Here is a 14,637-nt window from a genome sequence, read left to right as displayed (position 1 = left end):
AAGTGGTGGGGACAAAGGTGCTCAGATTAGGGGTGTGAAAAGACACTTAGCGAGACATCGTGATATGTGATATTAGTTTCACGAGAGTGAGATGAAAAGATCCTTAAACAGTGTTATGAGGCTATTTGAGGAGGGGTCTGGGGGGTCCTCACCCAGGAAATTTTGATCATTAAAAACTTCATTCCCTGCATTCTGGTGAACGTTTCGCTTATGAAAAAGGAAACACAAAATTCACGTAGCACGTTACATATCAAAATATATAAAATATAACAGAATAAGTGCAGCTCTCGGGCATTCTGTGTTGCTTTCAGATCTGTTTCTCCTGTAGATTTCTCGAGTAATATCATCCCTGCTGAGGCAACACATATGTAGGCCTGATTTAGTCTTCCCTCCTCTTTTGTCATGTTCAAAGGGAGAAAACAGAACATTTGTCCAAAAAGAATCTGTGTCAAGAAGTTGTTGAAGTTACTGATTAGTGCATGCACATTTTTGGGTCATTTTATAATCAGTAGCTTGTTACTTTTTTTGGACAATGCACATTTGTATTGCATTGCATGCATTTCTTAACGTGCATTTTCATTTGTTATTTAACTGCAAGCTACATTTCAGAAGTTTTTTTTGTTTGTTTTTTTTTGTTTGTTTTTTTAACAAATTGTGCTTTAAAAAAGTGGTGGGGACAAAATCAGCCATTTCAAAATATGTATCTGAACTGTAATTTTTTGTTCCAAGTAGGTTCTCCAGACTCCAAAAATGCCATTAAGGAAATTTCCATTTCTGACATTAAAGTATTTAAAATTATTAAAGTATTATTAGTAAAATTAGTTAAGAACAAAAAACATGACATATGCACTATGCCAATTCGGTAGTCATGCATATGTGACAAGTTTAGTAGATGGTCATGTGGTTTTAGACTGTTGAAATTATTTTAGTGGCAGTGAAGTAAAGGGGTGTGTCCACTGTTGGAAGTAGGTGGTATTACTGTATATTCGGTCCACAACCTGATGAAGGCCACTGACATATTTTTTTTATAATTAAAATTAAAAATTAAATAAAAACTAGTTTTATACTAAAAGTGTTGCTGTAGCTGTGATACTTCAACTTTGACCCCCTTCTTCATGAACCATGTATGTGAAGGTGTGTCAGAACCCCTATATTACCTGAACTGCACTGTTGAAAAACACAACTGGAAACAAATGACAACCACCATTAAAAAGCTGTACATATATTCACATTTATACAGTGTATTCCTGTGATGTGGCCCATTTGTAAATGACCTAATTTCCCACAGCTTCACTTTTTATGTGATTCATCTCCTATTTATGTGATTGTACAGAAACTTCTATCAACGGTGGGAGCCCTGTTAACCACTAGCCCTTCCTGCCACTCAAACACTGTTTGACAATACAATACAACTACTGTCAGACACAAATTGACCATGAAACCGCCTCAAAGGGCAGAAGCGGTGTCATCCTCTATGATGTTTCAGAGCTGACTTTAATACATGTCGCAGGGAGTGTTTTACCTGGCTGCCTTCTTTTTGCCAAAAGACAGCTGGTGGAGGGTTTCCCTTGGTGCCACAGAGGAAGGTTACAGTGCGACCAGGCGCTGAGATCTGGTCCCGCGGCCGAACCACAATCTGAGGGGGCACTGCAACACAGAAAATAGGGAAAATAATTTCAGAGCACAGTAGAAATGTCATCTTTGTGTGTCATTATTTTTGTGCGGTCAGTGTGTGGTGAGTAGGCTTCATACATTGAGAATGTGCCAGCAGTGACATTGAGTGCACTAAGCCGTGACAGGCCAACAGTGATGACAGGCACTCATAACTGACAGCTCTCTCTCAAGATCTTCCTCTCTCTTTATCTCTTTCTCTCACACACACACACACACACACACACACACACACAGTCACATGTCCACATACCTGTACTGACTGTGAGTACACATGAAACAGAACAACGCAAATCTCTGCTGCCACTTACAAAGATCATTTATGTCTGCTTTAGATCAGCTGCTTATTCTCACTTACAGACCAGGAGGTGTCACTTTTCATCTGACTGCCTCAGCACTTAAACATTTACAGTAAAGGCCAAAGTGGGACAAACTTTAAAAGAAAGTATGAAAATAAAGGGTTTTGATTGAGTCAAGGTTAGTTTCATTACCAACCACAGTGCCTTAACATTTTTCCATTAACAGTTAATAAACATCATCACTTAGGAGAATGTAAGTCAGGGGGCTTGTAGCTGATAACTCCTGATAAATCACCCACCTGAGCCAAAACAGACCCACATTGTGGGTCATGGCTGTGAATGATTAGTTAAAAAAATGTCTCATGAGTGCAAATGATCGTCAGTTATTTTTGAATTACATTAAACAAGGCTCAGAACTGATACAACTCCATGGCAATAAAGCAGTATTGCCGGTTTAGGTTTCTCCTTTGCTGTAAAATAGTTTCCAAAGCCTGAGCAGTGTTTGCTTTTTGTGTCCGCATTTAGGGTTATAGAGACATTCCCTGCATTTTGACCAAGAGGAGTTCCTCTAGGATAGTCCCAGGTGGCAAAGAAGAGGCAGAACTTTCGACTGATTCAGGAACCATGCGGGCAGGGTTTGCAGGCCTGAACTGATTGGTCAAACACAAACCCACAGCTGCTTCACCTTGTGTACGGCTTCATTCATTAAGCAGATACTGGGCTCGACTAGAATCAGAATGAGAACAAGGAGTTATAAAGTCAAAAACAATGCTATTGGCTTCCCGACTAATTTTTTAAAAAAAGAGCGAGACAAGGAGACAGAATGTGTGAGAATGAGCTGAAAGCGCTAGCAAATGAGAGAGGGAGCAGTGATGAGGGAACAAAGCCAATGTGCAAGAGAAAAAATACTTAATTTGCTCATTTTTAACAGTGGATATGTGAAATGTGTGGTTTCCCTCTGTGGAAATTTGTGTCTCAATCACCGCAGTAAATTTTTAGCCATAATCAAACTTGATATGCAAACACAAATGCACAAAGCAGACTTTTAGTTCCTGGTTTAATTCCAGAGTTAAGTTCCTGTGGCTCCCTGGAACTATTACACCAAAAAGGGCTATTTGCCTCTACCAAGAAACGGCTACAAAATAGATCCTCTGTGGCCTTGATTTGTTTGGCTTTGATTGACTAAGCCTGCTGTAGATGCTTATTGGTTACGATATAGGCCACGATAATCAATATCCTATGATTGTGTGTAGATCCTATCAAAAAGGCCAGTAGAGCCCACAGGAGCATTAATTCAGGTTTGTGGCTCACCTTTTTGATCCCAGGCACCAGGCTAATCAGGTGTCTTTGAACATAGATGGAGGTCAGGATGGGAGCACACGCACACACACACACACACACACACACACACACACACACACACATTCTTTTGATTTCTATTGATTCTGTAGCAAGTGACAGGCCTTCCTCCACAGAGGGGGGTATGAATGCATAATGATGCCCTCCACCAGTCCTAATTGATTTCTCATCTTCCCACCTGATCTCCTGCTTCTCTTTCATTTATCTGTCTCAATTAGCATGGAGAGGAACTGAGAGAAAGAGAAAGACAAGGAGGTGGAGAACCCCCTTAAAGAATAGAAAGACAACAGAAAAAAACTCTAAACTCTGTAACTAAAGAGTCACAGTAAAAGTGACATTGAAAATTAAAAGAATAAATAGGCGAGTTTCCATCTGCGTTTTCTTATGTGAGATTTTAATTTGCACAAAAAAACCTAAATGAAGACACCAAAACCTCAAAATCACACAAAGTCTCAATTCACCTTGACATATACTGTAGAGGCGAGGTTCCTTACAGAATGTACTCTCCTTACAATATGTAAACATGCACTAATTTGCCTTTTCTTTAAATGTATGCTTTCAAAAAACAAAAATCTGACCATGAGAAGGTGACTCACAGATGCTGCCCCTTTATGCCTGGGCTCATTTCCTTTCTGTCTGTTGCACAGTTCAAACACAACATAACGTTGCTTCAATTTGTCAACCAAAGCAATTACACTTTGAGAAATGCTTGCTAACATTAGTTACCTCAGAGAAGGCCAATTTTCCTTTACATGTTGTTGAAAGGGTTAGAGTTTGGTTCAACGCTTAAATGGGGGGAGAACAGCTTGGAAACCAAGATAAAAAGAGAAAAATTGGTGAATCGAGTCAGAAAAACAGGCCGGCACTTATATAGATGAGTGTGAAGTGCTTAAATTTTGTCTGACATGAAATGTTGGTGCAAGGTCCAGGTTGACAATCCCTGACTGCCCAAGCTCTACCCTCCCTCTTGATGACTTGCCTGCTCCCTATAATCGCTCACCTCAGATGAGTGTGCAAGCTTAATTTCATGCCCTGTGAATTACCTGTTGCTATCCTAAAGACTGCTTCCACCACAGGCCCCTTCACACAGCAGGAGGGGATCCATGTGACAGCCGCAGGATAAATCACAGCTAAGCCTGCAAGGCCTTGGTCTTGGCCAAGGTGTACAAGGTCATGTTCTGGGATCCACCATGCAGACCCCTACTAACCTTAAAGTCCAATGCCCAAACATGCGGCCAGTGTTTTGGATGTGAACCAAAGAGTGGACTGGCACTGATACCCCTGCGTTAACTTCCCAGCTTCCTAAATGACAGGCTTCCTGTCAAAACTGATGCAAGGCCTGAAATATAAAAGAAATGCAGTGTAATACACACTTCTTATGTAATGCAACTCCAGGCTTGTACACATACAGATGTGATGAACACAGGAGAGAAAAGACACAGTATTAGACAACCCGTTTATCAGAACAGAGTGCTAAGCAGGCCATTTGACAAAAACTTGTCAAGACCTGAACATTTTCCCCTCGTGCCTGACACAATGTCATAACTTTGACCCAAATACAGTGACAGCTAGGAATATTCAGGATATTAAAATGCCGTTTTTGGTGCGCTACACAGCCCTGTCTGGAGAATAACAATGTTTGATTTGAGGAGGCAAGCCTGCACATTGCCTGAGGCTGTAATAAATAATTAGCAATAATGGGTGCACTCGGCGCGACACTGAGCTTTAGATTTAGGGCAGGGAGAAACATTAGCATCCTCACATAGAATGGAAACAGGGAGATGGATTGTAACAGAGCAGTTGAAATATACATGACAAAAATTTCTGCATGTCATGGAAGTTGGTTGTACAGTAATTTAGTATTCTGGGCGGCTGGCTTTTAGGTATGAAAGCTTTTGTTGTTTAAAGTGTCCTTAAAAAAACTGTATCAGCTGTATATACATGGCATTTTCCAATTTTATGAAATATATAAACGCGTGTGCAAAAACGATGGCAAACTCATCGTTTTTGCAGACATTTTTGATCAACTGATACCTGCAGGAGGCACTGTCAGGGAGGTAAATTAGGGAACGTCTAAATAAAGAATGAAACACTTGAGATAGGAATTCAAAGGAGCCTAGAGACTTCTTTTATATGCTGAATATTGCCAGAGCGGGAGAACACATAACAAGGCTAACATGCCAAGAGGGAGGCAAAAATAGACAGGACTGCAAGTTCGATTTCCACAGCTTTCACGATAACAACTGTCAGACTGACGAAGGAAAGGCTGGTCTGAGTGTGAAGTGCTTGGTCCTTGTTCGTGTGTGTTTCTCTGAGATGTGGATCAAATGTTCCCTTGCAGATGAAACAAATTTGGGAAAAGTGAAGACCCCCATCCCTTACTTTTTCAATTGGTCATTTAAAGTTAAGTCTTTAAGGGTATGGGTAGAATAGGTGTCAAATCACATTTGCCTCAGGGGGATTTACAATCCGAACAGCATGTGACACCCTTCGTCCTTAGACCTTAGATTTGGGTGAGGACACGCTCCTCCAAAGTAAGTGATTTTAATTGAAAACACTTTTTGTTGAACTTAAGTCTTTAGTCTTGAAGCGTCCAAGACCCAGAAACAGGTTTACAGTACAGTAGTTAACACTCATTTTCTATTCCGACACCCCGGTTGTGTTGCATCAGACCATTTTAGGGAAGATATGATATAGTGCGATGTCCAGGTTCTCTCACGATTCACCAGGTTGTGGATGGGCGTGTAGTGACTTTTATGTGGGAGACGGGAGATGGTTTGTTTTATTTAACCTTAACTCTACATTATATGCCATAAGCTAAACCATACCATAGTTGCCAAAAACCCTGGCATTGAAGGTAATCCAGCGTTTTGCAGTCGTCCAATATTGACGTTCTTGTCTGGTGATACTAGGGTTGCTGATCCCAGTTTTAGTTGGGTTTGGCAAGCAGCATCATCAATGGAATCCCCATAGACATAATAAAGCAGATAAATGTTTCGACCAGCTCAGCTGCTCACCACATACTGCGCTCCCACTAAGACACATCAGAGTGTGTGATTTGTTCCACTGCTGTTGAATGAACGCGGCGTGTTGCTCAATCACAGAGCAGACAAACTGCTCACAACCAAAACATCTTACCTCCTCCGCTCCCCCCCCCCCTGCACACACGATGTGTGCTTTGCACCAACATACTGAAGCTATCACACATGGGGGAACACAAATGCACACACACACAGTCCCAGCAGGAGTTCCTCAGGGGGCCTCGATGTGACAGGCAGCTGTCACAGTCCCACGCTGATGCAGACAGCGTCTTTCACACACGTATGCTTGAGTAAACACGCTGACACGCTGCTGCTGCATGAGTCTTAATCCTTTCACATAGCCTCTCTTTCTCAGACAAACACACTTTTTTCCTGTTTCCATTCTGAAATTATTATTGAGGACGTGGTTATTTTTTAGGCATAATGTATTATAGCTGGACCATAATTCATCTGTGCTTTTATTTAATTTGGAGTTGGACCTTTGTGCCCAGAACTCCCGCCTATTTATCCAACATCAATATATGAATTGGAGGGTTGGTGCAGCTTTAAATAGACGGAGAATAAGTTATAGAGCAAGCACTGTAATTGTTCGCTTTCATAATGTCTAAGCCCCCATCAAGCAAGACAAAGAAGTCAACCCCTCCTATAGGGTAAATGACAAAGAATTTAACTGCATGAAATTCAAAAGGAAGGTCATCCTGCCTCCTGTCTGTACATACAATATGTAAAGCAACTCAAAATGTGTGGTACAACTCGCACTTATTTTTTCTTCCCTGTATCACTTTCTTCTTTTTTCCTTCCACACGCCTGCTTCTTCATTCCCCACAGCCGGCTGCAGACAGGACTGACTAGAGTCAGGATTGAGACAGACTCCCCCTTCATTTTTGATCTTCATTCTTCATTGCCATTTACGTTAGTAAGCAATCCCATTGGAATAGCATTGGTTTCTGTTTAGTTTTGCTTTCTTGCTCACTGACTCCAGGAAGTAACTAGGCTAAACTTGAACGCAAAATGAGCAACTAGACCAGACGAGCTTGTGACATCACATCAGCAAGGTCACTTGAATAACCCCCCCCGCCACTGTCAGACGATTGACGTGCCCCAGTTTAATTGCCGTCCTTAGCTTCAGCCCTCTTCAAGATGTCCTGATCGTTATGAAGCTTGATATGTTAATTTGAGGTCCTTTCATTCTGAGCAATGTCAACATGGAAATCATGGCCAGGTAATGTGGGATGCTACTAAATGTCATCTAACATGCATCCAGCCTGATAAGAGATTTGTGCTCCACAAAAAAAGAGTGAGCCCCCCCCCACTCCACCCAGAAAACCCACTATTGTTTAAGTATGCTCATTTTAGAGTGCAAAATGCATTTCCTTGATACCAGCAGGGGCTTCCATACGAAGATATAACTAAGTCAAACAGTAATGAAAACACTGAAAACAGCATCTCTTTTGCTGAGTCTTTGCTTATTATAAGAAAACAACTGAATACTCAACTCAATACTAGACTAAAAAAAAAAATGTGTTAAAATAAGTTGCTTTTATGTAGCGTGGACCAACGTGGGATTGGTTTATTTACACATTTTGCCCATATTAGCCCAAAACCTCTGCTGCAGAGTACTGTTTCTCTAATGGACAAAAATCTGTTGATGCTTTCTGCCAATGAGTGTCATAGCTTACAATGGTAATTTCATTTCTCTCTCTATTCCCTGCCTGCGCATATGTGAAGTGAGAGGCAAAAAAAGATCAAATGTTAGAAGGATACGGACCTTTAAAGCATTAAGCCTCCTTCAGAGAGTCAAACCCACAGAAATACTCAAGGACAAGACTTTCTCTAAACACACTCTCCAGTTAAAACTCCTCTTTGTGGTGTTACCTAAACAATTCCTCAAACCCATCATGTGTACTCCCTACTATTTATTGCATTTTTACTGTTGTGTCACTGGAAAAAGAAACTGTCAGACACCTGTGAAACATTGCTATTCCTTTCGACAATTACATGGTTGTCTTGCTGAAATGCCAATGAAAAGCTCATACAGTGGAATACAAAGCGGTGAAGAAACAATATTTTGAATTCCATGGTAAACGGTCTACTTCTGTGGGTTGGCATTTTTCTATTTCGCCACACACAAACTAAGCATCCTGCGCTGCCTTTTCATTTACAACCTTTTCCCATTTAATCACCGTAAGTACACAAATACACTTGGAAACGATATCATGCTCAAGCAGCTTGGTGTTATTTGATGACTTTGTCAGCTTTCAAACTACACCGCTCTGCTAGCTGAGGGGATGCTGAAGAAGAAAAGCTGTACAATGACTATTCTTCAAAGCACAGAGGCACTGTTTTTCCAGAGAGAAAATTAAATTGCTAGAGCATGTGTGATTAATCTGTATATTACTGTAGCACTATTATACCCTTTTTTTATTTTAAAGTGTGTGGGATATTTAGGGTTTTATCCACTGTAGTTGTCTTTCACTGTATATTTTATGCATTCAAGATTGTTTTGTACTAAATTAAAGATCCCTGGGATTAATGGGAGCTTTTTCTTCCATCCTGAAACATGAATGGAGTGCAGTTCTGCAAAATCAAAAGCCTACTCCTGAGTTTCCGGAGGTACTTAAATACTAATTGGCTATCTTTTACTCCTAATTGGGAAAAAAACAACAGTAGTAGTAGGTGTTCTGCCTCCAACATGGTAACCTTAAAGTCTCTCTTTGAAGCCTCTCTCTCAGACACACATACACATGCATACAAAGATGGGATGAAATGGAATACTTACTGGATGGGCCGACTGCAATGGAGTGATGCAGAAAGGCGCCAAACAGAAAAGAGGAAAAGAAAGATGAATGAGAATGAGATGATGAGCTCATGATGAACAGTGATACTGGATGAAACATTAGAACTAAACAGAAACTTTAGACTTTGGAGCACCGCAGCCACTCAGGTCTATTCAGAATTAATAATCACAATCACATGAATTAACTGAATGTGAAGTGGCTATTGAAATAAAGTGGTCCCTAAAGAACTGAACAGTGGACGAGTAAGAGGAGGATTGATGAGCTGAATATGGATATACAGGTGGAGATGAGAGGTTGTGTTCTGATTGATCTGTGGTTTTCTACAATACATGGTTAGTAAGCTGCTGCTGGGAATGACTTCTTCATTCTGCTGCAAAATTCCATTAGTAAAGTGCATGTATGCATGTGCCAGAGTGTGTACGTGTGTTTTCATTCGCACCAACAAACACTGTGTGTCTGTTTGTAAGTGCATGCATGTGGCTATAGTATGTGAGCGTATGTGTGCAGACAGATGTCAGAAGTGTCGATATAGACTGGAGGGCCTGCTCACAGAATCAACTGTTACAGAGTAAAACTCTAAATATTCCCTTTTATCATTATAAATGACAGATTTCTCTTCCGAGTGTCTCTCAAGGGACTGACTTTATTCTAATGCAATTTCAATGCTTTTTGATCTCAGCTCTCTCTCCGGGGGGATGACGAGTTGGGGCTTGAAAGGAACTTAAAATCAATTTTTCACTTTTTCTCGCTTATAGTTTCAGTTAACAGCATGTTACCAGTGGCATAATATGGTGAGCCACAATGTCTGGCTGTCTATTCTCTGTTTTGTCTGACTTCTTACGGGGCAATATCTCCTCGTATAAAATATTTTGGCCATTGATGATAACATTCAACATGTTCTAAAAAGTCAAACTGACTTGAGAAAACTTCCACAGAAGCTACCAAATTCAGTTCATCAAAAGAAAATAAGAAGACAAATGAGAGCATGCTGGCAGGTAAGATATTTAGTGGTGCATCATAACAAAACCGTCCAGCTGTGCACATAATTTGATTATTTAGTCAGTGTTTAAATCTAATTTTCTGCATTTCTTTTGCAGAATTGCAAACTGAAGTTTCACTCATTAAACAATATTTACTGAATTAAAGCAGTAAAATCAGACCCCAACCTTTTTCTACCTTTCTATTATGGAGAAAATTACACCTTCTTTGCCAATCTATTGGAACAAAGTTAAAACATTGTACCACTTTTTTTGGCTTTTCATATTATTCACACTTAATAATAAATTAAATGAGTTGCTAAGGATAATTGTTTTTTTGATTTACACATTTTGCAAATCACTTCACATGTATTCATTCTCAACACCTACCAGTATGACTGTGCAGCCAGCTGGCACTGTCAGTAACTGTAGCTGGAACAGCAAACTGAATTCCAGCTGGCAGTTTCAGGGATGAACTTTTACTAAAATATTTCTGATGCACGTGTCTGCCATTTGTGTGAGTAGCGCATGTCTCACCGTGCACTTGCAGGGTACCCGATGCCTCGGCCTTGCCCACGCTGTTCTCTGACACACAGGTGTAAGTGCCCTCGTCCTCACCTCGTACTTGGGTCAGACGCAGGCTGTTGTCACTGCGGATGTCAAATCTGAAAAAGATATCGACAGACAAGATTTACCAAAAAAGGCAATATCTCAGTTTCACGAAAACTCCAGTTATTGCTGAATTTAGAATTTGAAGTTATCAGGTTCATAATACTTTTGAGAAACCCAACTCTATGTAGCTATGAAGTAGTGCAAGCTATGAAACAAGGCTGCTTTCTTACTCACTGCAAAGTTGATGTAATACAGGTGGTAATATGAGACTTCATATGGTTTTGTAAGGTTATCGTTATTGAAAATGCTGTGCTGAAGTGTAGGTAGGTTCAGTAAGGTGCAGCTCAAAATATTTTAATCTGCAATCTATGTTTTTGAACATGCAGCTAATTTACTGCACATAGCCATGGATGCAGAGGACAGAGTGACCTGTCCTGTATAGCTTTAGACATCGGACAACAAATCCATCAGCGTCTCCCGGTGTAGATCTGAATGCTGCTGACAACACGGGAACATTTTACCCTATTTCCCCCGAGGGATTGTTTCATCCACTCAAATCCAAAAAGTGTGTGAGAGTGGGAGGGAGAGAGTATGGCTCTCACAGTGCCACAGTCACGGTGTTACCCTGCAAAAGTATCATGACTGTCATCATGTACTCTCACTGGCGTTATTATTTCTATTACTGCCAGCAGAGGAAGTTCAGAAACAGCATTAAAGGCACTCGGCAAGTTCAATAGCTGTTTAACAAAGATGTTGCCTCATGTTACAAACACAAGCAGCTTTGCCATATGAGGTATACATTTTTATTCCTGTAATACCTTTGTATCTTTGGAATTCCATTTATAGGAAATAGCACTTGACTTATTAAGAAGCGATCATTAGTTCTCCATTACACCTCCAAAACAGGTCATAGAATCTTTTCTTTAAAAACTTGTTTATTTTGTAATGCTGTTTGCGAAATTCCAAACTGTGGGAATACATACACGCAATAATTCAATCATCATTCAACCTTTTCTCATCGTACCAAGCTCAGCAGAGCACAAAAACTAAAGCCTACATGAAGACGGTTGCTCTCTCATTGGAGACTGTGAAATGATAACGACACTAATTGTTACCGGAAATGCAATACGTTGCTTAGTTACACAGATTGCTGGTATGACGATGCCAAGGTGGTACAGACGCATTGTGCAGTTCTAACATAAGTGCCGTTTCTGTTGTACCTGCCCCGGGGCAACTCTCCCTCCTCTCTTCGCCAGCGGACAGTCGGAGTTGGGTCTCCATGCACCTCACAGAAGAAATCCACCGTATCATCTGCCAGCACCACCTGGTTCACCGGCTGTTTGGTGAACACAGGCCTCTCTGAAATTAGAAGGAGAATGGAGAGAGGGCTACAATACTTTGATGTCATAGAAGGGTGGACAAATTTGGGATAGCTTAGCCAAATTCAGTCATAACTTTGATGTAAAATGCTATCTCTAGTGTTTCTAATGTATCTTGTCAAATGCCATTTGTAAATCTAAAATATTGACCAAAATAGAAATGGAAGACAAATGAGGTGGAGGCTGGGAAATAAAAACAAAGAAGGAAGTAATGGAGCAGAAGGAGGTTGAAAACGGTTAGTGTCCACTGCATTGCACCAGAGCTCACTTTGAGTCTGAATATTTGATCTGAGCTTCAACTGAGCCTGAGAGGTTTCTTACCAAACCTTTACCAAGGTATATAAGGCCTAGGATCAACACCCAAACGCATGCAGGAACAGATGATAAAGTTCTGTTGACACCTGATCATAAACAATATTTATATAGTATAAATGAGATTACATGTAAATGAGGGTAATGTTTTTGTTGCAGCAGCAGAGACATGAGATTTATATGAGAATAAGACAAAAGTGACCAGCTCGAAAATAAATTGCGAAGACTAAAACCAAATCACTAAACATGGTAACAATATCATATTATCAATCAATATTATTAGCATCATCATTGCTTTTTTAATTATCTGGATATATATTAATAGCACAATTATTCTGTATGCACGTTTTTATTTCACATTGTATTGACAATGTGTCATTAAATTGAATTGAATTGATAGAGTTACAGCCTGATGCAGGTGAAATACATCATTGATTTACACAGGTGGGAGAATCAATACACTAGACACATATGTTCAGAGAGACAAATATGCATTGTAAGCTCTTATTATGATCATAATCAGTTATTTAAATGATGATAGCCTAAAGAAATGAGCACTGGCTATATTCTTGAAAGTCACGAGGATGCATAAATATAAGGGAAAGTGTCCTGGTACATTTGGTGTTACACACTGGATTAATGCCTACTGTTGCACCACAATGTGCAGAAGGATGCAGCATCTGGGTGGTGGTGAGGAGGGGTTGGTGGGGATGAAAAGAAAATATCAATCTTCTATTTGTTTCCTGGGATCAATACACACTTTGAAAGCGATTATACTGATGCTCTGCTGAGAGCAGAATCAGAGAGAAGGAAAGAAGCAAAGGTCAAGAGAGCAAAGGAAAGGGCAGCTGGGAGGGAATTATTCATATATTTAACATCAGCTGAGGAGAGAATGTGCAGCGCATATAAGAACCATTACATATTTCCAATTAGAGTAACTTATTCTACAGGATTATTAAATACCCTTTACTAATTTATAGCAAAGGGCAATATATGAACAATTAACCCTAATTTAGACTATTTAGACTGTAATTTGAAAAGATTTTATTACAGTTTAAAGAATAACCTCAATAATTATTATTTGAAGAAATTTGTTTATGTGCAATTCAGAAATATAGGGATTTGTAATGTGATAAGAAATCAGATTCAAATCATTTCCATATGCTTAATCTCCCATACAGTATTTGCAAATTGACACAGTAAAAATGACTCACCAAACACCACTAGTTCAGCAGGATCGCTGTCTTTCTCGCCAACCATGTTGGTACCAACACACACATACATGCCAGCATCACTTTTCCTGGTGTTGGAAATCATCAACTTGCCTCCTCGGATCTGGGGGGGTGGGTGGGACAGAAGAAAAGGGTTGAAAAGGTAAGGGGAGGGGGAGGAGGAGGAGCGGTGGTAGTGAAGGATGGGGATAGAAAGAAGACAAATGGAAAGAGCTTAGAAACAGGATATTGAAGCATGTTAGCCAGGAAAGAAGGCACTCCGTCATTTTCAGTGTGTGTCATGACAGATGGCTCCTCTGCTACTTCTTACACTGTTTGACAATGGGTCTAGCCCCGGGTTAATCGCCATAGAAACATCTTCCACTGCTCAGTAATAAGTAATTATTGATTGATGCTGGCACATAGTGTTCACATACATGCTCCCAAAAGGTAAGTGTATTATCACTAGTTACAGTTATTTCTAGAGTGGTGCTGAACAGCCTTGAAGAATTCAATTAAACAGCAGTTCAATAGCAAGGTTGCTTTTCAATAACTAACAATGCTGGAAGTGGATTGATTTCTAATCAGGTGCTTCTCATCAATAATTAATACTCCAAATTATTGATTGATCAATCCAAATGAACATGTCTAACAATATTTTTCTTAAAATAAAGGTGGGAAGATACTTGTGGGCTAAGCAAGGTCCCCCTTATTAAAAAAGAATCTACAATTAGCCAACTTACAGTGATCCTCTCATCACGATCATTGACCCGCATGTTGTTTCTCTTCCAAGAGATGGTGGGCTCAGGATGGCCTCTGGGTGGGATACACTCCATGACCGCCGGCTCACCTGCAGCTACCACCACATCACTGGGCGTTTGACGGAAGTCATCTCTCAGAACTGAGGAAAAGAGGGATGTGCAGCAGCATGGTTAGACTGTGTGTAAACTTCTTTGCTGATGATACCATCTTTCACCT

The 14,637-nt window shown here is 40.2% G+C and overlaps 1 protein-coding gene across 3 annotated transcripts in view; it reads right to left on the bottom strand.

The window, feature by feature from the left end:
* The window catches only part of robo3 (roundabout, axon guidance receptor, homolog 3 (Drosophila)), an 81,523-nt gene that overhangs the window by 27,648 nt on the left and 39,238 nt on the right, over nucleotides 1–14,637 (bottom strand). For 2 of the 3 annotated variants that reach the window (XM_038709076.1, XM_038709077.1), the window contains exons 3-8: nucleotides 14,403–14,560; nucleotides 13,663–13,783; nucleotides 11,978–12,116; nucleotides 10,683–10,810; nucleotides 9,150–9,161; nucleotides 1,523–1,647 (exon numbers count right to left, since the gene is read on the bottom strand). In XM_038709076.1, the coding sequence (XP_038565004.1) occupies nucleotides 1,523–1,647; nucleotides 9,150–9,161; nucleotides 10,683–10,810; nucleotides 11,978–12,116; nucleotides 13,663–13,783; nucleotides 14,403–14,560 (683 nt within the window). The remainder of the gene's footprint in view (nucleotides 1–1,522; nucleotides 1,648–9,149; nucleotides 9,162–10,682; nucleotides 10,811–11,977; nucleotides 12,117–13,662; nucleotides 13,784–14,402; nucleotides 14,561–14,637) is intronic. The other variant, XM_038709078.1, reaches the window with a different exon arrangement.

The sequence above is a fragment of the Micropterus salmoides genome, unplaced genomic scaffold (assembly GCF_014851395.1).
Source record: "Micropterus salmoides isolate LMB-PRFRI ecotype aquatic unplaced genomic scaffold, ASM1485139v1 Ms_hic_scaffold_9, whole genome shotgun sequence".
NCBI lineage: Eukaryota > Metazoa > Chordata > Actinopteri > Centrarchiformes > Centrarchidae > Micropterus > Micropterus salmoides.
The sequence above is the reverse complement of the archived record's forward strand: the minus strand, read 5'-3'. Positions and strand labels throughout refer to the sequence as shown.